The sequence below is a fragment of the Leopardus geoffroyi genome, chromosome B4 (assembly GCF_018350155.1).
Source record: "Leopardus geoffroyi isolate Oge1 chromosome B4, O.geoffroyi_Oge1_pat1.0, whole genome shotgun sequence".
Taxonomy (NCBI): domain Eukaryota; kingdom Metazoa; phylum Chordata; class Mammalia; order Carnivora; family Felidae; genus Leopardus; species Leopardus geoffroyi.
Window position 1 is genome coordinate 122,690,359 of NC_059341.1, and position 25,195 is coordinate 122,715,553.

Here is a 25,195-nt window from a genome sequence, read left to right on the forward strand (position 1 = left end):
CTCTGACTGGCGTGAGGTGATATCTGAGTCCTAGACCACACTTTCAATAGCACTGTTGTAGACTGTCCTTCATGATAACAGTTTGGGGATTAAGGATATACTTACACAATATCCCCAGGGTCCATCTTTCTTGGATTTTTAGTATTTTTTTGGATCCAAATTTTAAAAACTTGGACCCATTAATGAGTTCTCATTGTAAACTGTTATACAGAATATTCTTTTATTTAAATATATTAGGCATAATATATTTATCAAGCTTCAACTCTTTCTTCATAGTTCAAATATTTGAGTGTTTGGTGAGTGATTCTCTCTTTTTATCATATTCTTTCAGCTTTCTTGTTTCTAGACTCAAGAACTGTCATTAAGGGAGAATGAAACTTTGAGTTTAATATAAAATCTGTGATATGATGATGCATATGTGAAACCCAGGTTCCTAGCTCAATCCTTGTATGTGTCATTTAGTTCATTGAGAGAAAATTTATTCTATAATCCCTGCCATCTTTCCTAGTTGCTTCTGGTCACTAGTCATACCCTGGGGAAATTATGGATAATTTAGTGTAATTCTACCCCTGTTACTGGAAAAGAGCACAGAACTCTGGTATGAGTCGTAAGTATAGTGGGAAGAGAGCTTGGCTATGAACTCATTTTCCTATGGCAATTGTCAGCTGTTCCAGTACAGGCATGGAAAAATCATTTCAGTTTCCCTTTCCAAAAAATAATTTATTGGCATAATTTATAGCTCATAAGACTCACAATAGATGCTCAGTGTTAGTACTTTTCTTCTTTTTACTCTACAAAATACTACATGTTATACTATTATGTTTACATTTTTGAGCCAACTTGACTATTTCTCTACACAGCCTGGAGGCCTTGGTTTGCCTGCCACTGATCTTACCAAAAAAACAAAAAAACTGGCTACCATTTTTATATTTTCCTTTTCTTTGTGGGTTGATGTTCAGTTCACCTTCTCCTCTTAACTGCCCCCAAGTAACTTAGTCTGGAAGTCTTCTTCCCTGCCTGGTTTTAATTTATCATCTAATCGACCACGCTACATGTCTTATATTTGCTGAGCAGTAAGTATTCCCGTAGCATCTGAAGACTCCAGGGCATCCAAGCAGAGATGTCAGGTAGGTAGACAGATATAGAAACCTGGAGCTTAGAAAAAACGATGTGAATTTGGAGATAGGAATTTTGAGGTCCTTAGCCTATAGATGGTAATCTAAGTATAGATAAAATCGTTCAGAAAATCTAAAAGGAGAAAAGATGTAATTATGGAAATGGTAGCATTTCAGATGTGGAAGAAGCAGCAGTCCAGGAAAGAGCATGAGAAGAGTTTCTAGCAAGGCAAGAGAATCAAGAGAGAGCATGGAATAAATAAGAACATAGCAAAACATTGAGAAAGGGAATGGTCAGCATTTTAAAGACTGCAGAGAAGTTGCCCAAGATATTAACTGAAATGTATCCCTTAGATTCGATCAATTGAAAGTCATTGTTTACCTTAAACAATTTTAGTAGAATGGGGCCAAAAACCAGACGACAGTAAAAAAGCAGCAAATATGAAGAGGAGGAAATTACAAATGTAGACCACTTTTCAGTTAGCCTGTTTATGGAGCAAAGGAGAAGAGGGGTCAGTAGCTTCAGAGAATGCAGACTAGAGACTGATGTTGGTTGGTTTAGTGGAGTTTTGTTTTTTGTTTTTTAAACTTAACATGTTCATGTAGGGGAAAATGTCTGTGGAAACCAAAAAACTATAATGACTATTAGTAACCTACTATTAGGACAGCTGTTTGAATTTTCCCTACTTTTTAAGTGAAATTCACTTGGGTGTTTAAGAATTTGTCCTAAGTTACCTGGTTGTTTTTATATTATTCTGATTTTTCCTCATTACAAGACTAATACATGATTGTTATTTAAAACTTCAAATGTTACAGAAGTACATGAAGTAGAAAGTAAAATCCTTCTGTAATTTCAATGATAACTGCTCTCAGCAATTTTATACATGATATACAAGCTTTCCCTCCCCCATGCATATCCTAATGTTTACCGGTATATGAGCACATACTGTTCAGTGTGCTCAGTTCAACAGTGTGAATTGATAATTCAGTGATAGACCTAAAGGTACAAATAAGTTAAACTTATAAAGATTCTTACATATTTGATATTTAACATATGGTTAACTGATCTTCATATTCAGGAATTTTATTTACAAACATCTTTTCTATTCTTTGTGCTTCCTCTTTAGAGTGGATGTAACTGAAATTCAGGTAGCTTTAGTGATCGTCTTTATATTATCTACACTTGGAGGAGCAACAATGTGGGACTATACGGTAAATCTGAATATTTAAATTTATATTTAAGTATTTTACAAATATTTAGGAAAATGCATTGTTAATTTTCTTTAGAAATTCTTCACATTGTAGTTACTAGTCATACCACTTCTTAACCTTTTTTCCTTCATTTTGTAATTTTACTATCCCTATATACCTTATTATGGCATTTTTCCCTATGCACGAATATATTATCACATAGAAGAAAATGACCCCATTGCCCTAATACAAAATTTAACACGCTAGTTGAACTACCTTTTCCAGACTAAAATTTATCTCATAAAACAGATATATGAAAGAGTAAATTCAGTAAAATATTTCATGTTTGAAACTTGTCCCTTAATATCAGGAAATAAGTTAATAATTTGCATTTTTTATAATCTACTATGAGGTAAAGTTTCCCATATTAAGGAGTGTTTTTATTTTCTGCTTGGTTGGCCTCAGTGTTTTGGTAAAAGTTGACTCTCAGGAGGCCACTGGGATAAATTCATGCTTTGCATAGAAAGAGAATTTATGAAGAAATAAATGATTCTATCTTTACAACCTAAGTCCATAACAATGGCTGACTCACAACCTCATGCCCATAGAGTTAAGAATAAGAAGGATAATATCAATAGCTAACAAATAACATTTACTGAACACCTTATGTTCCCACAGTTTACCATCACTGTGACCCTCGGTACAATACATGAAATAGATACTATCATTATTTTGTTGTATAAATAAGTCTTAGAATGATTAAGTAATTACTCCAAGGACACATAGCTAGTAAGTACTGGAATTAAGAAGTCAAATTCCAGACTCTAGGTTTTTAATCACATATATATATATATATATATATATATATATATATATATATACCTCCGGTAAAAATAGTAAGAGATACAAAACTAAACATACTCTTACCATAGGATCCAGCGACTGTGCTCCTTGATATTTACCCAAATAAGCGGAAAACTTATGTCCACACAAAAACCTGAACATGGATGTTTACAGCGGCTTTATTCATAATTGCCAAAACTTGGAAGCAATCAAGATGTCCTTCAGTAGGTGAATGGATAAATTATGGTACATGCAGGCAATGGAATATTATTCAGTGTTAAAAAGAAAGCACTATCAAGACATGAAAAGACATGGAGGGACCTCAAGTGCATATTACTTAGCAAAAGAAACCATCTGCAAAGGTGGCTGCATATTGTATGATTCTAACGATATGACATTCTGGAAAAGGCAAAATGATGGAGACAGTGAAAAGCAGCAGCTGCCAGAGGTTACTGGGGAAGGAGGGTTAATAGAAAAAGCACAGGGGATTTTTAGGGCAGTGAAACTATTCTGGCATGATACTATAATGGTGGATATCTGTCGTGCATTTGTCCAAACTCATGGAATGTATATACCATCAAGAGTAAACTGTAATGGAAGCTACGGACTTTGAGTAATAATGTGTCAGGATAGGTTCGTGTATTATAACAAATGTTAACACTCTGGTGGGGAATGTTGATAGTAGGGGATACCCTGGGGGTTGAGGGTAGAGAGTATATGGGGACTTTATGTATCTTTCATACAATTTTGTTCATAAATCTAAAGTTGCTCTAAAAATTAAGTCTATTAAAAAAAACAGTAAGATTTCTCTAAGGCAGTTAATTTCAGAATTGCCAGCTACAGATCATAACACTGGGCTCAGACTTGGAGCATATTTTTAAGTAGTGGTACATTTCCTGAGACATTCATATTCCTTCTCATCCTGTAAGAATGATAGAATCAAGGATATGCCACTATAGGCCTCTCAAATATACTAGAGGGATGCGATGTGTCTTTTACGTTAGCTGCCCAGCTGGTTCCCGTAAAAAGGTGAATGTTGACCTAGAGGCAGTTGGGTTATTTATTAAGTCAGATGTGGTTGTCTTAAATTTAATTCTGATTTAGTTACAATGGGGAAGAATTTAATTTAATCTTAAAATCATTTCATTCAATGTTTTGGCAATACCATAGGAAGAAAGCACACCTGCTTATTCTTACCAACAAGAATACTTATTTTAGATGTAGATTTTCTAAATTTGTTCATCTGTAGTTTCCACAAATGTTAGTATAAATTTCAGTCTATTTTCAAAACACATTAGCCTATAGCTTTTGGCAATTTATTGTTACTGTTTTTTAAATCCTTTGCTGCCTTTGGAAGTTTTCTTGAACAGCAAATTGACCAACAGGTAAATATACTGTTAGAGATTTAATCCTGGATATTAACTACACAAAATTCTTGCATGCACACACACTGTGATATTTGTCACATTCATGATGCAGATCATGGTGTCTGACTTTTCCTGTGATGCTACCTTTTAGAGGTACTAAATTCAAGTGAACTATCATTTTTCATGTTTAAATCAGATGAAGGCTTATGAGATTAAATATTTCATCACAGTTATGTAAGTAGACTTCCCTGAATTTGGTGGATTCATTTTTCACTTAATGAATAAAACCACTAAAAGAAAAGTGACCACTTCAGGCTACATCTAGGAGTTAAGGCTTGCTTATACAAGAAAAAGGATAGCCTATTATACAGGGCCATATGATAATGTTTCTTTACTATTTAACAGGAAAATAAATTATATTTTCTTAATGATTTGTTTCTTTCCTCTACCCCTAAAGATACCCATTCTAGAAATAAAATTGAAGATCTTTCCAGTTCTTGGAGTAGTAGGTGGAGCAATATTTTCCTGTTCAAATTATTTCAATGTTATCCTCCATGGTGGTGTTGGCAAGAATGGATCCACTATAGCAGTAAGATACTAATTTCATCATCATTTATTACTAATTTTATTCTAAATTTTATTATTAACCAGATACAGAAACACTAAAAATATGCTGGTGTTCCAAGAACAGGGAAGGGAACTATCTTTCTTTTTAAGCATGTAATACAAAAGCACTTTAAAACATATTAACCAATAAAGCATTTTTCCTCTTTTCTGAAGCCTTTTTCTTGTAGACTTTTCTGACATTCTATTTAATCATCTACTGTCTCATTACTGGACATAATTAAGAATTTCCATTCTCAGGGAATGAGTTCCTGATTTAATAGCGGGAAAGTTGCCAAAGGTCATGGCTTCACATACAGGGCAATTTATTACTTATCAAGTAAATTTTAGTGAAATTTCACTAAAATATATTTTTAAAAATTATTCTACTATTGGAGCGCCGGGGTGGCTCAGTCAGTTGAACATCTGACTTCGGCTCAGGTCACGATCTCACGGTTTGTTGGTTTGAGCCCATCAGGCTCTGTGCTGATAGCTCAGAGCCTGGAGCCTGCTTCAGATTCTGTGTCTTTCTCTCTCTCTGCCCCTCCCCCACTTGTGCTCTCTCTCTCTCTCTCTCTCTCTCAAAAATAAACATTAAAAATTTTTAAAAATTATTCTAATATTTTAAAAGGTAAAATTTTAAACCTTAATTCTTAAGTTGAATAGGTACACCGTGTGTTTCTGTTTTTTTACATTTTTTTAAATATAATTTATTATCATATTGGCTTATGTATAACACCTAGTGCTCATCCCAACAAGTGCCCTCCTCAATGCCCATCACCCATTTTCCCTCTCCCCCACCCCTCTGTCCACCCTCAGTTTGTTCTCTGTATTTAAGAGTCTCTTGTGGTTTGCCTCCCTCCCTCTCTGTAACTATTTTTCCCCATCCCCTTTGCTCATACTATAATACTTTTGTATTTATTTATTTTTTTAATGTTTTTTAATGTTTATTCATTTTTTGACAGAGAGAGACAACGTGAGCAGGGAGGGGCAGAGAGAGAGGGAGACACAGAATCTGAAGCAGGTTCCAGGCTCTGAGCTGTCAGTGCAGAGCCTGACGCAGGGCTTGAACTCACAAACCATGAGATCATGACCTGAGCCGAAGTTGGACGCTTAACCAACTGAGCCACCTAGGCGCCCCATGTATTTATTTATATATATATATTTTAAACTTCAGTGCTTTTATGTGGGAAAGGGTCAGAATTCCTGCCAGCTTTTTAAGTAAATACAATATTTATGTTTTTTAAAAGCCATATTGTCATCTTTAAGATAAACATAAGACGATAAAGGGGCACCTGGGTGACTCAGTTGGTTAAGCCTTTGGCTCTTGATTTCCACTCAGGTCATGATCTCACAGTGGTTCATGGAATCAAGGCCAAGTCTGCACTGGCAGTGCAGAGCCTTCTTGGGATTCTCCCTATCTCTCTCTATCTCTCAAAAGAAATTAATAAACATTAAAAAAACAAACAAACAACCTAAGAAGATAAGTACTTAGTCCAGTAGGACAGAAGACGTCATCTTCTGTCAAAACATTGTTGGAATGCCTTTTTAGAATCATTTGAGCTGTAACTTACTCTCCTTGATTTCCTTGGTATTGTAGTTCAAAATTTCTGTCCTTTCAGGATAGATTTGATTTTAAGAAAAAAAAAGAAAGTGATATGGAGCCAGATTTAATAAATAAGAGTAGTAAACATGAAATATGACATTTTTAGTAAAAAAAAAAGTCTCATTCTCTTAAATGACTTATAAACTAGCTCTCAAGACAATTTCAAAGGAATCCACATAATTCATAAATTATCAATATTTATGAATACATATTATGTACATAATTCAAAACCAAAATATAAATCATATAGATACATAAGTCCTGATATGTTTGGAAAAATTAATTTGCGTTTTATGAAGTGTTTTCTTCAGTTGATCTCAGGACAGCACTGTGCATGAGGTACTTATGAATACTTGTTGCTTGACCATGGATGATAGAGTACTACCTGGAACATGAATTCCACTAAAGAAAATAAGATTTAGTCAGGATCAATGTCTACTTTAGAGAATATTTTATTAAGAAATAATTGATTATATTTTGAAGGAAGATAAAAAATCAAACACTATGGCTAAGAAGTGGTTGATTTCTAACTCTTAAACTGGTGCTTTTCCGATGGTTTTAGCAGCAGATTTTCTTGAATAAAATCCACAGAACCATAATACAGATAAATGCACTACTTTTTTTAGCCTAAATTTTGTTTAGGATAAGCAGTACTGAGAGAATCCTGATTCACATAGGTAAAAATGTAATGGGCTGGATTTACAGTGTTACACAAGAAGACATTTGCAGTCTAAATGCAAAAAAAGGTGAGGGTGGGAGGTGTTGGTACATAGAGAGACCAGGGCAGAATTAAACTCTTCCGAATCAGTGGTTAAAATATTTTTTAAAATTGGTAGGTTGGGATGCCTGGCTATCTTAATCAAGCATGTGACTCTTGATCTCAGGGTTATAAATTTGAGACCCATGTTAGATGTAGAGATTATTTAAAAATAAAATCTTGGGGCGCCTGGGTGACTCAGTCAGTTAAGGGTCTGCCTTCGGCTCAGGTCATGATCTCATGGTTCGTGGGTTCGAGCCCTGTGTCGGGCTCTGTGCTGACATCAGAACCTGGAGTCTGCTTCAGATTCTGTGTCTCCCTCTCTCTTTGCCCCTCCCCCACTCATGCTCTCTCTCTCAAAAATAAATAAAAAAATTTAAAAAACAAAATGTTAAAAAAATAAATAATTAAAATGGCAGGCTAAGCTTTATTCCAGTATCTGGACAAAAATATGTTAATTTAGCAATCCAAATGTTGGATTTTTACTATGCCTTCAGCATAGTAAAATTTTATATAGAATAGATCATATTGTTACTTTTTAGTGGTTGTTAGTTTAAAATGTGTGGTGTATATAAAACTGAAATCAAACATCTGTGGCACTGTATTACCTCTTTGTAACCCTATAGTTTTGTGGAAGTTTGAAGGCACAGTTAAGATCTACATAGTCCTTTAGGCCATGGACATCATTCTCCCTTCTTTAGGTCTCTAATTCTTAACACAAAATAGATATTCAGAAAATGTTTGCACTGTGATAAATGTAGTGCTAAAATATAATGCTGATTTTCTGATTTATCCCTTAGGGCACTAGTGTTTTGTCACCTGGACTCCACATAGGAATAATTATTATATTGGCAATAATGATCTATAAAAAGTCAGCAACTAATGTGTTTGAAAAGCATCCTTGTCTTTATACCCTGATGTTTGGATGTGTCTTTGCTAAAGTCTCACAAAAATTGGTGGTAAGAAATTAATTTATATTTCATGGTGTAAATAATGTACTGGGTCCTCAAATACAAAGCTGGAAAGTATTCCATACAATGGTTAGGTTTTTAATGATGTTATCATTACAATAAATAGCTATTCATGTTCTAAGTAAAACTGTGAATGAGTTAATGTTATATTCAGGGAGATAATTTCCTTTCTGTATGGTAAGTCTTTTAATTATCTGTTTAGCTGTAATTATCAACTATAACTTTTTGATATCAAGGAATTTAAATATTGGGAACTTTGAGCTACCTAGTCATGAATTTGAGAAGTTTTAGAATCAGTATTTCCGGATCAAATGTGAGATTAAATGGTCTCTTTATCTTTGTCTTAATAGTGAATTAAAGTTACGATTCTGTCCTGAAAAGTAAAAGCTAAAATATTTAAAACTTAATAGTGAAATTATTTTGTTTACTTTTTTATAGATAGCTCACATGACCAAAAGTGAACTGTATCTTCAAGACACTGTCTTTTTTGGCCCAGGTCTTTTATTTTTAGACCAATACTTTAATAATTTTATAGACGAATATGTTGTTCTTTGGATAGCAATGGTAAGTTCTTTTCTGCTAAGGTTTTTATTTATTCTTAATAGATGTCAGATAACCCTATGCTTAAGAGTCATTTCAGTGAGATAGCAGATAGCCTCACTGTGTATACTGTAAATGTTTCTGAATATTAAAAATATACTCCTTTTAAGCCGTGAATCATTTTTGTATGTGTATAGAAATGGCCCACATTAGCTGGAGATCAGGCTTCCAACAACTTAAATCTTTAAAAACACAACTGTGTACCTTAAAAATATATTTTTCTCCCCTACAAAAAACAATACAAAGATGTCAAAAATGATTTCACTCTGCCCAGAGAACTGCAAATACTTATTAAGTGTCTGACTTTTACTTAATCAAGCTTGTTAGAATTATACCGAGCTTATAGCAGGTAACTGGTAAATTAGATGCAGTTAGTGTTAGCAAATGTGGGCACTTATTGCATCAAGAACTGTCAGCTAATAGTGAAGAAACAAAATAGAAAAGACAATATTACCAAGTATGGGATTCTGGGACCATTTTGTGCTAGAATTAGGCAACCTGATGTACCTGTATGCCTCATGAGGACAGTGCATAATTTATATCAATAATGATGATTCATCAAGCAAAGGTTAAATTATCATTGTCTACATTCTACTTAAGAAAGTGGTATATACGTAATACATATATTAGTTTCTATTCAAAATGATTATAAAACATAGAATTATGGTGCTTAAGAGAGAAGCTCTAGCCATCTGAAGAAAAGAAAATCACTATTGTTAACACCTTAATCACAAACATGGATAAAGGGAGCATTATTCAATTTTTTATTTTATTGAGATATTGTCTTTATGGTCTTCAGTTAATAGTGGTTCTGAACAACTTTGCTGTATTTTCCCCTACCTCTGGACCTCAGTGACTTTCACCTAATTGTTAGTGATACATAAACACATATTAAAGTGTGCTAAAAGAAATCCTTCAGTGAATCTCTTGGTAATTTGAATAATTTACTGTATTTGTTAGATTTAAGCATTAAAATATTATCTGTTCTGTGCATGGACCATAATACATCTGATGATCCTTATACTATGTTCTACAGTATTATTTTTTTTCTGGAGTAAATAGCTTAATACCCATTCATGGTCCATTCAAAAATCTTTCATTTTTTAAATGGTAGTGAGATGTAAATCTTAATCCTCAGAAGTTTTTCAGGCAATAGTCTAAAAAGTGTTCAAAAATCAGAATAATTTTCTTTAATTTGCTATCCACTATACATATTTTTAGGGCTCCAAAACAATCTAAATTTTAAAAATAGGGGGTAATTATTCAAAATATCCAAAAATTCAATGTAGGGTTTCTTTTACTAAAGTTAAATATACATTGCCAAATGGAATTGTTAATGTAATTAAAACATCAGGTGTTAAAAATTCAAGAACCAGGTGCCTGGCTGGCGCAGTCAGTAGAGCATGAAACTGTTGATCTAAGGGTTGTGAGTTCAAGCCCCACATTGTGCATGGAGCCTACTTGAAAAAAAAAAAAAAATCAGGTACTTATTTTGTCATGAGTTGGCCTGGTTTATGCCACTGGTAGAGATTATGGTGATGAAGGCAAATTGAACTTTTCTCTAAAACACTATGTCGATCACAATTAAAAAACAACAAAAAACACTATATGATGACGTATAGTTTGGTTGTGGACCAAACAAAAACATAAGGTCCTTCCTCTCCTTAACTATTGTATCTTTTCCAGGCCTTTATTTCTTAAAACCATCTCAAAGGAAAAAGAAATGTATATGATGGGATGATTTTATTAAGTGACTAATAGTCCCTTCTAATAGAAAATTTATGACTTTGTTGCATAGCAGAAAATTGAAAGAATGTGGAGTCAGAAGACAAGTTCTGTTACTTTCCAGCTTTTGTATTTTTGTCTAGGCCTTTTACCATTCTGAGCCTGTTTTTATAACTGTGAAATATCCTGCATGTTCCAGAGGATTATAGTGAGGTCCAAATATGAAATATATGAAAGTACTCTAAAATGTAATTTTCTCGTTGAAGAATTTAGGTTAAGGTTTGAGATTCTGGGGGGGTGGGGTAGGGAAGGGGACAGAAAAATAACTGCTGCTTCAGAAAAGATAGGCCCTAATTTTTTTTTTTTTTTTTTTTTTTTTTGCTTCCAAAGGTCATTTCTTCATTTGATATGATGATGTACTTTAGTGCTTTGTGCCTGCAAATTTCAAGACACCTTCATCTAAATATCTTCAAGACTTCATGTCATGAAGCACCTGAACAGGTTCACAAGCATATTGACTAATAGCCCAAGGAAAAGAGGAGAAGCAGTTAGGGGAACCTATGAGTGAAGGAAATTCCCCTTTGCAGGAGGCTAGTATACAATAAATAAGGTTATATTTGAATGTAAAACATTAAGTCCTGTAGATTCCATTATGTTTATTTCAGTTGTAAAGCCCTCACTGTATATCAACATTTTTGATCACAGGTATTACCAGAGTATTACAATATATTAGTTAAAAAGAAAGCCAAAGAAAGAAATTTCAATTTTCTGAGGATAAGAAAGTAAATCACTGTGGTTCTAAAGATGAGTCTCTTTATCTCAGAAATCTTTATCAGATACTTTGGGTTTTCATTGCTAAGGGATTACATAAAAATTTAGGACTTGGGGCGCCTGGATGGTTCAGTTGGTGAGGCAACTGACTTCGGCTCAGGTCATGATCTCGCAGTTTGTGAGTTCGAGCCCCGCATCCGGCTCTGTGCTGACAGCTCAGAGCCTGGAGCCTACTTTGGATTCTGTGTCTCACCCTCTCTCTACCCCTTCCCTGCTCACGCTCTGTGTCTGTCTCTCAATAATGGATAAACGCTAAAAAAAAAAAAATTAAAAAAAAATTTAGGACTTAAAGGATTTTAGCCATATTAAGGGCAATGCTTACTTTAATTGCTAAAAATTGACAAATGAGTTCATAATACCATATAAGTTCATGGATTGTAATACTGTAATTATTGAGTCAAATGATGTTATGATTTTTTTTAATTAGCCATTTTTCAAAAGAGGTATGTTAATTACTGTTGTATAAAAAGAAATACTTGCTTGCAACTAGAATTTAAATGGGCTACTGGAATTTTCTATAATTTGTATTTACTAAAAGGAATTTGTCTTACCAGTTCAGACAACAAATGAATCTTTATACATTCCTTGATATTCTGAGTTAAAATTAATTTTCACAAAAAAGTGGACTTTAAACATTCCCTTTTATGAATCATTAAACAGCAGCTAAAGCACAGTTGACATAAGAAAATTAGTAATTTATGAAAACATGGCAATATCTTCCCTTTAAAATTTCAGCAAAATTAACCTTAAATACACATGGGCTCATGATAGGGAGATGATATAAATATCAGTTGTCCCACCACTAAATACATTATGTACTGATGATCTTTCCACTCTCACTTAAAAGCATTTATGTTGCTCATTATGAAAATTAGAACTATTACAAGGATTGTTGTGATTCACACTCCCATCTTACCTTATTTTTAATTTTATCCAACAGTCTGTAGACCTTAAGCCATACGATGAAATAATCAAAATTAAAGGAGTAATGAACACATACTGTGTCTTAGACAATAAAAAGGTATATTGAAAAAATAGTGAAAGGGGATTATTCTTTAAAAGGAAAAAATATGTAAATTAAGTACATAGAAATCACTCTGGAGTACTTATTTTGCCTCTAACTATTGGTAAACTTTTTAAAGTGTTTGGATAGGACTTTTTAAAGTGTTTGAATAGTACTTAAGATTTACATTCCAACTTTGGCTTAAAAGGGAAGTCCTTTACAAAATGCAAAAAAAAAAAAATTGGAACTGTCTCCTTAGATAATCATTCATTTTTTCTTGTATAACTTATCACAGCTAGAAAAAGAGAATCAGTATGGGCTTATTTTTTAGGCTTGGAAAATCTTAACTAAGGTAAAAGTGGGTAATAGGGGTAAAAATTAGAATTTAAAACATGGAAAAACAGGAGAAAATCACTCCTTTTCCTCTAAGGGCATATTTTTGTTTTGACTGATTCAATGAAAGCAATTTCAGCAAAAAACAGTAAGTTTAACTTATTTCAAACAAATGTGAAACAATTTAATATTTATTAAATCAAGTGTTTCATATGTTATGCTATGTTTAAAAAAATGCGTATTTTTAGAGACAAGGTATAAAATCAACTGTTCGTTTGGAAATGAATGTAATCAAACTTCTATATATTTACTGAATATTAAAACTGAAAAACAAAATATTTTCTAGGTAACTTAAAGACAAATGTGAAGCATTTAAACCATAAGTAATTAAGTATGTTAGATATACGTTTAATCATTACTAAGGGCATGTGTCATTTAATTGTGGACCAAATCCAATTAAATGGCATTTTGATGTTTTTGTGGAAATGACATATTCACAAATCCACGTCTTAAAACTGATTATTTATAGATCTTGTTTGGTTTTCTTAATAGTTTTTAGCAGTTTAATTTATTTCTGAACACAAACTTAGGTTTCTTTTAATAAATTTTATAAGTCAATAGAATAGATTTTTTGAAATCTTAATTTCATTAGAATTGGTTGTGCAACTTACTGAGTATACATGATAGGATGTATATATAACATAGATTTTGTACATTTTTTCTTAAGAACAATTTAACCTTTTATGCTTGTGCTTTCTACCTTTTGGGACTAATGCAGATACACTGAAGCCAAAACCTGAAATTAAATCATTTTTATTGCTAAAAATTAATTGACAAGTGTTAAAGAGAAAAATTCACAATTACTATTAAAGAACTGAAGGCTTAGTATATATAATTTAGGAATTGCTACTACTCACATAACTGTTCAGCTTTATGTGAAAGTTAACAGAAAGGGGTTCTTGCACTGAAGCTAAAGATTAACACGATGTATTATTTTAAACTAGAATTTTTAAACCACTCTAAACAATTACATTCTTCTTAGCTAATGTTATAATTGTATCATATCATTTAGGTTCAAGTTCTTCCTTCAAAGAGTCATCAGAATAACATGGATTGAAGAGACTTTCGAACACTTGCCATCTCTTGCTGCTGCTGTTATGTGAAAGGAAATATTAAACATTTGTTTAATTTTTAGATAAGTGTTATACATATTTCAGCAAATAAAATATTTCAGTGCTTGCATTAATCCTTATTTTTTCTCAATTTAAAATATAGTGACTTACAGTTTCCATCATAATTTTTTTTTGCAACATAGCCATTTCTTTTCTAAGTTCATTTTGTGCGCCCGTAAGTAGATTATCATGATTCTTTTCCAAGTCCTCCATACTCTAAAACGCAAAAGGCTAGTTCAGTTACCACCACTTTTCATCTCAGATTCTAAACTTGTATAATTAGTATTCAAAAGTAGGATCTTCAGGGGTGCCTGGGTGGCTCAGTCGGTTAAGTGTCCGACTTGGCTCAGGTCACAATCTTGCAGTCAGTGGGTTTGAGCCCTGCATCGGCCTCTTGTGCTGACAACTCAGAGCCTGGAGACTGCTTCAGATTCTATGTCTCCCTCACTCTCTGCCCCTCCCCTACTCGTGCTCTCTCTCTCTCAAAAATAAACATTAAAAAAAAATTAAAGCGGTGCCTGGGATGCTGAGTTGGTTAAGCATCCCATCTTGATTTCGGCTCAGGTCATGATCTCACAGTTCATGAGTTTGAGTACCATGTTGGGCTTTGCACTGGCAGCACAGAGCCTGCTTGAGATTCTCTCTCCCTCTCTCTCTGCCCCTCCTCTGCTCACGCTCATACTCTCTCTCAAATAAACTTAAAAAAAATGTTTTTAAAGGTAGGATCTTTAAATAATGTGCACTATTTATCTAAATAAAAATTTTCTTTTCTTTTTTTTTTTTTTTTCCCCAACGTTTATTTATTTTTGGGACAGAGAGAGACAGAGCATGAACGGGGGAGGGGCAGAGAGAGAGGGAGACACAGAATCGGAAACAGGCTCCAGGCTCTGAGCCATCAGCCCAGAGCCTGACGCGGGGCTCGAACTCATGGACCGCGAGATCGTGACCTGGCTGAAGTCGGACGCTTAACCGACTGCGCCACCCAGGCGCCCCTAAATAAAAATTTTCTAATAGAAGAAACCAAGACATGCACTAAAGGAATTAAAAGCATCAGACATGGATCAAATGTTATTATAGGAGGTACGACAGTAGTGTATTTTACTCAAAATAACAAGTTAATGAGCTGTTAAGGTCAAAATAGAACCAAAAAAAAGAATACCATAATTTTTAAAATTTCTAATAAGCTTTCAAAATATCAGGTAGTTATGTTATTATATTATTATGACTAATAGTGGGGTGTGAATTTATTAGAGGGAATAAAATGATCTATAATATACTTTTTTCAATTTATGAGAAAAAAATTATGTTATAAATCTTTACTATTCATCTAACAAACAGTGTTTGTTACTACTCCTACTATATAACTCCTACTATATAAAAAGTACTATATTAAGTGTATGGAAAAATTTAGAAATAATAATACATGATCACGCTCTTATCACAGTAAGAAGAAACATATAATCAATGCAAAATTTTGTAACAGGAATGGAAATGCAACTTGCTATGGCTATGTAGTAGAAAATACACGATTAATTCCAATTTAGTTGTGAAAAGAATGCAATTTCAATAGATAAAGAAAGTAAAAGTATTTTAGGGCAAGAGCATAAGCATAATGGAAGTACATAGTGAGTGAGTTCAGAGAAAGCAATTATCTGGAGGAGTGGGAATTACCAGACAAATGTAGTAATTGAAGCATAAAAAGAAGATAACATTATGGGCTGGGGTGGGAGGGAGATCTTGAATACCTAAGAATTGAAAATGAGAAGTTACTGACTTTTTCAGGAGGGAAAAGATGTTTTAGGAAGATAGTATGACAGACCTATGAAGGGTAGTTTGAAGAACAGAAAGATCAGTTGAGGTTTAATAGTATAAGCAAAGAATGATGAGGTTGTAAACTAGGATAGTAGCACTGGGAATTGAAAGAACCACTGCAGAAGCAAAAATTACAGGACCTACTAATAAATGGATGTGAAGAATAAGGGAGATGTAGGAATCAAATATAATACTAAAATTCCTAATCTAAGTGTAACATTTAGTGATAAGATTTTTAAAAAATCTAGTACTTCACCTACCTTTACCAATTAGCAAATGGTTTTTAGAGTGCATTAAAGCAAGCTGATTGGGATCTTTTTTAAAAAAACATGTATTTATTTTTGAGAGAGCGCAATTGGGAGGGGGGCAGAGAGAGGGGGACAGAGGATCCAAAGCATACTCCACGATGACAGCAGGGAGCCTGATGTGGGCCTTGAACTCACAAACTGAACCATGAGATCATGACCTAAGCCAAAGTCAGACACTCAACCAACTGAGCCACCAAGGTGCACCTGATTGGAAACACTTTTAAAAATAACTTTGGTGTACATACATATTAAACTTCTTTAAAAATAATTGTTTTAAACTATTTTACTAGTTTATTCAGAGCATCCCAATTCCTTTAAAAGGGGTGACATTTTAATATTTGAACAAGATTATCTAAAAGAATCCCCCACATCAAAAAAAAAAAAAAAAAAGTACGTGCAGGATTCCAATGAACTCCTATGAACTGATACTAAAAAAATATGTATCTGCATGAATAAGAGGGCAATGCCACAAACCACAATTTGCTAATATGCATATGTGTCAGCTAATTCTCAATCCACAAATTTTTAATCAACTGGCTTTTTTCATTCTATTCTATGAGCCATCTCTTACGATTATAAGATGGCATATAAAGCTATTTTTAGTCACTGTAATAATCCTAAAAGCATATATACCATAAAGCACATATATAATACAGTAAAAAATAAGATATTCCTCATTTTCAATTGGGTACTTTCTATTTAGCAAATATTAGAGATACAAAGACAAGTAAAAGACTACCTAGAAATAATTAATGGACATTCTATTTTTAGTTAAGATAGAACTATTACTAAAGTTAATAAAGTATGAATTTTATGCATAATATGTACATTTAGGTAAAATTCCCAATTCACCATTTCCTGTTTTTAATAATCCCCACGATAACATTAGAGTCTTGAAATGAAAATATATTTAACACTTGTAACAAAATGGAAAGTAAGAATTTAAAATATGTAAGCAAAATTTTTCCCTTAAACTTAGAAGGAAAAAATTATCTTCTATTTCCAAATATAATGTTATATAAGAATGTATTACATAACCAAATACAACAGACCTTTATGAACTGCTCATATAACTGTCTAATTGTTTTCAGTCTCTGGTTCTGAACAATTCTAGATTGTTGAAAAGCCTTTTGTTGCTGTCGAAACAGGTTCTACAAATGTAAAAGAAAAAAATTATAACAATTTGGATAAAATTTAAAATTTAACAAAAAATAATTCTGCATTAAGTTTAAAACGTATAGTTTTTGAATCAACACTGTTTTAAGGGGCACCTGGGTGACTCAGTCGGTTAAGCATCCGACTTCAGTTCAGGTCATGATTTCATGGCCCGTGAGTTTGAGCCCTGCATCTCACTTTATGCTGACAGCTCAGAACCTGGATGGAACCTGCCTCGGATTCTCTGTCTCCCTTTCTCTCTGTGCCCCTCTCTCAAAAATAAACATTAAAAAAATTAATCAACACTATTTTAACTATTACTACCAAGTTCACCATCATATACAACAATAATGTAATAAACCTAACAGCCATTGAGTAGGAACACTTAACAATACACAAAATATGTTTTAATTCTTGGTGCTTTCAGTATCACCCTGGCTAATCCTTCCAATAATTTTGATTTTTCAGTTTCTTGGCCTACTTTCCATCAATGGTTTTTTTGTCTCCCATTCTACTTTAGCCATTCATGCACATACTCATACCCTAGATTTTGTAATTGCCAGTATCTGCAACCTCTACATAGTATTAACAATAGCAAACTTCATAGTAACCATGTGTTAGATACTCTGAACTCTTTAAATTCAACTTTGGAGCTGTAGCTGGTCATGACTTCAGAAAACCCCACACTTATATGCTGGCAGGTCTCACTTTAAATCATGATCACTGTGATCACTAGCCTAAATTGGTCCTTAACGCTACTTGGAAATTACATTTTCCTAGTCTATTCACTGGCCCACTCTTCAGGAAAGTATTTTATACCTTCTCATTTGACTTCAAAAAGCAACTTCTTTTCTACCATCCAATGACCTTAATTATTTCACTAAATAAATAGAAGTAATCCAAAAAGAACTTTGGTCCCCATCACCATATCTACCTACACAACTACATCTATCTGTGTTCACATACTCTACCTTATTTCCTATTTTTAAGGATGAACTATCCTTGTTCTCTGCTACAGCCAACTTTTTCACATGTCCCAACCATTCTAAAGAATTTAGCAATTGTCCCCCTCTTTCAATTCCTTATTTTTTCTCAAGATTATTCTTATCAGCACACAAACATGTTGCTCTTTCTCCATTCTTAAACAAAAAACCACACACTATTCCTTTTCTACTCAGGCTACCACCCCATTTCTATCTTTCCTATTCTCTCTTATTCTCATTCCAGTCAACTTTTTGTACTCTCTTTTCTACCAAATCATTCTGATCAAGAACACCAACAACCTCCACATTGCCAAATCCACCCTATGTGGCCTATAAGTAGCATATGACAAAGTTTATCCTCTCTCTTCAAAGGCTTTCTTGACTTCACTTGGAGTCTTTTTTTCTACCTATTAGGCCACTCATTCTCAATCTCCTTTACTGGTTCTCCCTCATCTTCTTGAACTCTAAACACTGAAGTACCTATTCCAGAGCTCAGTTCTTAGACTTACTTCTCTTTCACATTTACAATTGCTCCCTTGGTGATTTTATCCAATCTCATGGTTAAATGATGTATTTATGTTGAGAATTCCCAACTTTGTAAGTTCAACTCATGTCTCTTTCCAGAACTCCAGACTCATATAGCAATGGCCTACTCAACACATCCCCTTGGTTGTTTCATATTAACATTTCTAAAACTGAGCTGATCAACCAACCCCTAAGATTATTTAATATGAATAGTACCTTAGCTCTTAAATAAGAAATCTGTGATAATTTTATAAATGAAAGAATTAAATACAAGGATAGTTAACATAGCTATATATGGGAGGTTCTCACTTCCATCTCCTATAAAGATGGGCATGTAACAACAGTCTAGTCATTAAAAGTAAACCATGTTTTAACCATAATGACTCATTCAGGAATGGGCAAATGATCCAAACTAGATCAATGATATTCCTCCAATGGACTTTTCTTTCTGCAAATTATTGAGAAAGTCTATTTTAATCCACTGAGGTTACTAAACTTGTAGCAAGTTTACAAATGCAAGAAGCTATCTTGCTTACCACACTGAAAGAGCCTATTAAGAGCTGGAGACAGAGCCCAAATGACACTATGTAAACAATCCTTCCTTATACCCATCCTGCTATGCCTGAAACCAAACTACTCCTGGACTTCTTTTATATAAACCAATAATGTTTTTTGTACCTTGACAATTTCTGTCACTTGGAACTGCAAGAATCACAACCAATACAGGAACAACAGCTTTTATAAATACGGTGTGTACCCATAATTCTCTGGTTTACCGTTCAGCAGGGCCAAAACACATAGCCAGCATGGGAAGTGAAACCCAGCTGAGTGTTACAGATCTACTACACATCTAGGCTCTCCATTCCTACTTGATACTTGGTTATAATAGATTAATTATAAAACTAAGTGTGATACTAACAGCTAGTTTTTCTTCTTGTTCCTCAGCTTTCTGCACATCTATATCCCACTGATGAAACAAAGCCAGAAATTGCTGAGAATACTCTTGATTAAGCTTCTGCCTGTAAAACATAAGAATGAGGGGCGCCTGGGTGGCGCAGTCGGTTAAGCGTCCGACTTCAGCCAGGTCACGATCTCGCGGTCCGTGAGTTCGAGCCCCGCGTCGGGCTCTGGGCTGATGGCTCAGAGCCTGGAGCCTGTTTCCGATTCTGTGTCTCCCTCTCTCTCTGCCCCTCCCCCGTTCATGCTCTGTCTCTCTCTGTCCCAAAAATAAATAAACTTTGAAAAAAAAAAATTAAAAAAAAAAAAAAAAAGAATGAGTATTATCATATTTCATACCAATAATAGAAAAAACATTCAAAACAAAACTGATTTGACATAATTAATACTACAATAAAGGAAGGAAATAATGGCTCCTTAAATTTTCAGATGTGAAAACAAAAAGTAAAATAATGATTTATGCTGATTCTAGAAGTATTTATTTTCCTAACCAGCTGACAGAAAATCCCTCTTGTATGCTTTAGTTCTTAAAATCTATGGAAGTTTTATTATATATACAAATTTTCCAGAAAACTTCATTTTATCTCCATGCAGTTTATTTCTCATTTTCTCCAACTGAATATAGTTTCTGATATGATAAACAGATTCAATGAAGTTACTATGTTTATCATAAGATTTCCAAATAGAAATATTTCACTTAATTTTTCCCCATTTTGGTATGACAATGATTTTGTAAACAGTAACATTAAGCCATCAGCTAAAATATACAGATTATTGGGGCGCCTGGATGGCGCAGTCGGTTAAGCGTCCGACTTCAGCCAGGTCACGATCTCGCGGTCCGTGAGTTCGAGCCCCGCGTCAGGCTCTGGGCTGATGGCTCAGAGCCTAGAGCCTGTTTCCAATTCTGTGTCTCCCTCTCTCTCTGCCCCTCCCCTGTTCATGCTCTGTCTCTCTCTGTCCCAAAAATAAATAAACGTTAAAAAAAAAAAAATAAAAATAAAGTAAAATAAAATATACAGATTATTTACAATAAGATTGATCCTTTTCTACATTGTTAAATAGGTAACTATCACAAGACTCATAATTTAGATGACATTTACTTTTTATTCAGTCTGTGAATTTATAGAATGAATATAAATAACCTTTATAGTAAAAAAAACTCAATGGTTATTTAAATGGAGAAAAAGATAATCACTGATTTCTAGGAAATCACCTCAAGTCTATGAGGGAGTACGGTTATAAGACTAAAGAAAGGACTTAGAGAAAAGTAAAGCCAAATATATTTTTTACTAGAGGCACCAATAAATAGAAAATGATAGTATTTTTCATAATTTGCACCAATGGATACTAAGAAATGATACAAACATTGTGTCTGTGAAAACCAACAACCTTACCTTTGTTCTTGTTGGGTTTTCCAAACATGTTCAATTTTCTGGTTACTAGTCTTGAGAGAAGCCTTGGTATACATTTCTAGTCTTTTTCTCTTGGCAAGGAGAGCCTTGTTAATGTCAGCTTTATTGAAAATAAATACTTATTAAAACTTAATGTTGATGAAAATTATTTTGTTGCCACATGTTCAAATTAAATAGGGGTACAGTTGGTTCAACAGTTTTGGAAAGACATTTAAAATTAAATCTTAAAGTATAATATTAAAAAGCAAGACTGCTTTTTTTCTAAGAAAACTTTCAGCTATTACTATCCCAATTCTGACTTTCCTAACTAAATTGTTTAATTTAGAAATGATTTAAAAAAGCTAAACATGAAAAATAGATATCTCCTAAAACATACCTCCAAATCTTTCCAGCATATTTTGTACTTCACCCCTGTGAAATTACATCAAAAAGCTTTTAATTAAGGATCAAAATATCACACACCCAGTATTTTACATACAATAGTTGCTGGACAACCAAGTAGACTTTTCTTAAAGTACTTTATATAACAGGAAAAAATTATTTTGAGCACATCACCCCATATCTTCAAATATTCCTGCAGAAGTCCTTTTCTTCCCGTGCTTATCAATTACTGGAGTCTTCCCTGCATTGACAATAAGAAAGAAAAATATTTTCAAAACTAAGTATGCCATTTTTCATGGTAATTTTTCATGGTGTAGTATCTTAATTTTGAGGCCTTTTAGGATTTTTTGCCAACATTACTGTTTAAAGCAGACATATAAACACAGTACTTTCTCTGCAGTTTGGATGCAATTAAATCAGGATCCATGACCATTTTATAGGAACAATTTTGCAAGTCTTCCCGTCTTAATGTCATAATAGGCCAGGTTTGTACTTACTTATTTTTACATATTATATTTATTTATGCCATAAATGTTATATATTTTATTTACCAATCAATCAGACATCTGGAGAATAATGACTGTAAAGGCAAGAGATGCTGTGTAAGCTTTTCTAACTCCAAATGAGAAACATGAAGCACATCAAAATGCTTTACAAATAAAGTTTTATTATCGTTTAAAATGTAGTGCATTCAAAACAAGTGAAGTACAGGACATGGTCACTGCCCAACAATATTAGATATACTGTACCTTCAGTGACATCCTCCTCTGAACCACTCAGATCCTTTTTATCTTCTTTCTCAAAGTCATAGGCTCTTACCACCTGATCCTCCACTGATGTCTTCCCAGATTTCCCTGTATGCTTTCTTCCAGATGGCACCATATTTAGTTGTTTTCTGACTTTTAAAAAGTAAGTCTCTCAAACCTTCTGAATCCAAAGACACCATTTAAGTAAACTGGTAAATTTCAAAATTAGCGCTATCAAATAAAGACTATCTTAGGTGAATAACATTTGGGGAGTCTCCTCACTTAATCTGTTGGCCCGAAAGTTAACAAAGAAGATAAAGACAGCGTCGACGGTGAGTTTGCACCTGAGGACTGAGATCTGAATTTTAGTCCCGCTTCTGCCGGATTCTGGCTAAATTCGGGCAAATCTAGTTTGTGCATTTCAGTCACAGAGCAAAATTGTAGTTGTTGACAGGATCGGTCGTGAGCATGCCCCAAAATGAGTTTACAGCAAAATAAATATAAAATAAAAACGTTCTGCAATCTGTGCCTCGGAAAATAACAATTCCACCTAAGATTTTTCACAACATAGACATCGAGGACAAACGAAGAGACGCCCTCGGTTCATTTTAATTCTTTCTGACGGGTTTGGGGCGGGGACGAGGGAGAGATGCGCCCACAGACGAAGGCCCACCTCCTCCCCAGAGATAAATTTGCTCAGGGTCTCGAGACCTGTCAGAACCCACTCAGCCCGCGGCTTTCCACCTGGCCCTCGCCTGCTCAAGGCCCTGCCTTCGGTGAAGTTCACGGACTTGATTTTCCCGTCAGAGGCCGCACCCAGGTAGTGCCAGTCGGAAAGATTTGCCTCACAAATTAAGAGTAGCCCCTGGCTCCTTCTCCCGCGCTAGACAAAATCTTCCCCTCCTCACCCCTGAAAAAACCCCCAATGGCCGATGACCACAGATATAGGTCTTTCTACGGGTGTCCCCGCCACTCCAGCATCCTACAACCCAGCACCTCACCTGAGGTATCTGCTTGGCTGTCGCGACGTTCTTCTGAGGCAACTCAGCATTCCCGCGGGAGAATAGCCAAGCGACCCTCGTCTGGGGGCGTCGCTGATTGGCTGGTGGTAGCGCGCATGCCTATAGAAGGCCACAGGTTCCGCCCCCACGGGCAACTGACCACGAGACTGCTGACCCAGAGTGCCTTGCGGGCGGTAGCCTGCGCGTCTAGTATGGTTGAGGTATGTTCTTGTCTAGTTTTGATTTTTAAGTTTCAAATTTTGGTAGTATTTGAAAATTGCAGAAGAATATGTAAGTAATGAAACATGGTTAAACACCATGTCATTTGTGAAGTAGAATTTTACCAGAACTCTTGGAATTTCTTCAGGATTGCCTTACCATCCCATCCCCCACCATTCCCCTTTAAGAGATTTTTTTTTTTTTAATTATCCCGAATTTTGTGTAAATCTTCATCCTCCTGTTTTCTTATTTTGTTGCCTTACATATGTGCCGTTAAACTTGCTTGGTTTTGTTTGCGTTTGGGCCATACAAAAAAAAGAAAAAATTGTACCGTATTCTTTGTAATATTCTGCGTCTCTTTACATTACGTCACTAAGAGAATCTATATTATTAGGTGTAGCCATAGTTCTTTCATTTTCACTGCTGTATAGTATTTTATTGTGACTCAGTGCTCCATAGTTCATTCCATGGACATGTGGATTGCTTTCAGAATATAGCCTATATAAACAATGTCACTATGAAATTTTGATCTACATATATGCTAAAGTTTTCGCAGAGAATCTGGATGTGAAGTTGCTGGGTCATAGGCTGGATGACATTCAGTAATGGGGAACTGGTTTCCAGTTCCACCGACAGAGTTCTCATTGTTCAATATACTCACCCCTTGGAATAGTCAGATTTTTTTTTCTTTTTTCTTTTTAAGTTTATTTATGTTTGAGAGAGGGAGTGCCAGCAGGGGAGGGTCAGAGAGAAAGGGGGACTGAGGATCCCCAGCACACTTGGGGTTGACAGCAGCAAGCCTGATTTGGGGCTTGAACTCAGGAACCATGAGATCATGACCTGAGTGGAAGTCTGTCTTAGCCAAATGAGCCACACAGGTACCCCTAGAATAGTCACATTTCTTAATTTTGCCATTCTAGTATAAAATGATATTACTTTGGGGTCTTTATGTCTCTGTAATTACTTGTAAGATTAAGCTCTTGTTATGCTTATTGGCCATTTGCATTTCCTTTTCCATGAAAATCTCTTATTTGGGGTTTTTAAATTGATTTATAAGTCTTTATATATACCAGACATTAATCTTTATGACTGTTTTCTGTATCTTTTCAAAGAAACACATCTTTATCTTGAAGTCACAAAAATATAAAGGTTTTAACGTTTTATTTTTTAAGTGTTTATCTAGAATCAATTTTTGTGCCTAGTGTCAAGGTAGAATCCAGTTACTTTTTTTGCCCTATGTGGAACCCAATTTATGCTTTTTTTTGCCCTATGTGGAACCCAATTTATGCTTTCCCTGCAACAGCCATGTTTGTATGACAGGTTTCTATATGTTTTGGGGTCTGTTTCTTTATCCTGTTCCACTGGTCAGTCCCTCTATACCTGTGCCAAAAACAAGACTTTTTCATCATTCCAGCCTAATTAAATCTTTGTTGTCTAATAGGGCAAGTCTTACACCTTATTTATTTTCTTTAGGAGTATTCTGTGTATTCTTGAACTTTTGCTTTTCAAATGTAAACCTTAGAATCTGTTTTCCAAGTTCCATGGTGGGGGGGTGGGGTGGCGAATGTTGGATTTTTAT

General features: G+C 34.4%; 2 protein-coding genes across 3 annotated transcripts in view; one reads left to right on the forward strand and one right to left on the reverse strand.

The window, feature by feature from the left end:
- Positions 1-14,191, forward strand: part of CHPT1 (choline phosphotransferase 1) — a 31,458-nt gene extending 17,267 nt beyond the window's left edge. Inside the window, exons 4-9 of one of the 2 annotated variants that reach the window (XR_006709230.1) lie at positions 2,243-2,327; positions 4,974-5,105; positions 8,283-8,441; positions 8,892-9,017; positions 11,169-11,368; positions 14,018-14,191. Coding sequence is in view for 1 of the 2 variants with exons in the window: in XM_045465437.1 (XP_045321393.1) it covers positions 2,243-2,327; positions 4,974-5,105; positions 8,283-8,441; positions 8,892-9,017; positions 11,169-11,279; positions 14,018-14,062 (658 nt within the window). In the remaining variant the exon portion in view is untranslated. The remainder of the gene's footprint in view (positions 1-2,242; positions 2,328-4,973; positions 5,106-8,282; positions 8,442-8,891; positions 9,018-11,168; positions 11,369-14,017) is intronic. The other variant, XM_045465437.1, reaches the window with a different exon arrangement.
- Positions 13,917-23,495, reverse strand: SYCP3 (synaptonemal complex protein 3). Its single transcript, XM_045465438.1, has 9 exons — positions 23,398-23,495; positions 22,400-22,545; positions 21,825-21,891; positions 21,646-21,680; positions 21,252-21,369; positions 19,820-19,919; positions 17,290-17,388; positions 14,229-14,333; positions 13,917-14,097 (listed from the first exon to the last, which is right to left on the reverse strand). Exons 1-9 carry the CDS (start codon positions 23,445-23,447, stop codon positions 14,044-14,046), a joined length of 774 nt encoding a protein of 257 aa, XP_045321394.1. The 5' UTR covers positions 23,448-23,495; the 3' UTR covers positions 13,917-14,043.
- Positions 23,496-25,195: the final 1,700 nt, after the last annotated feature.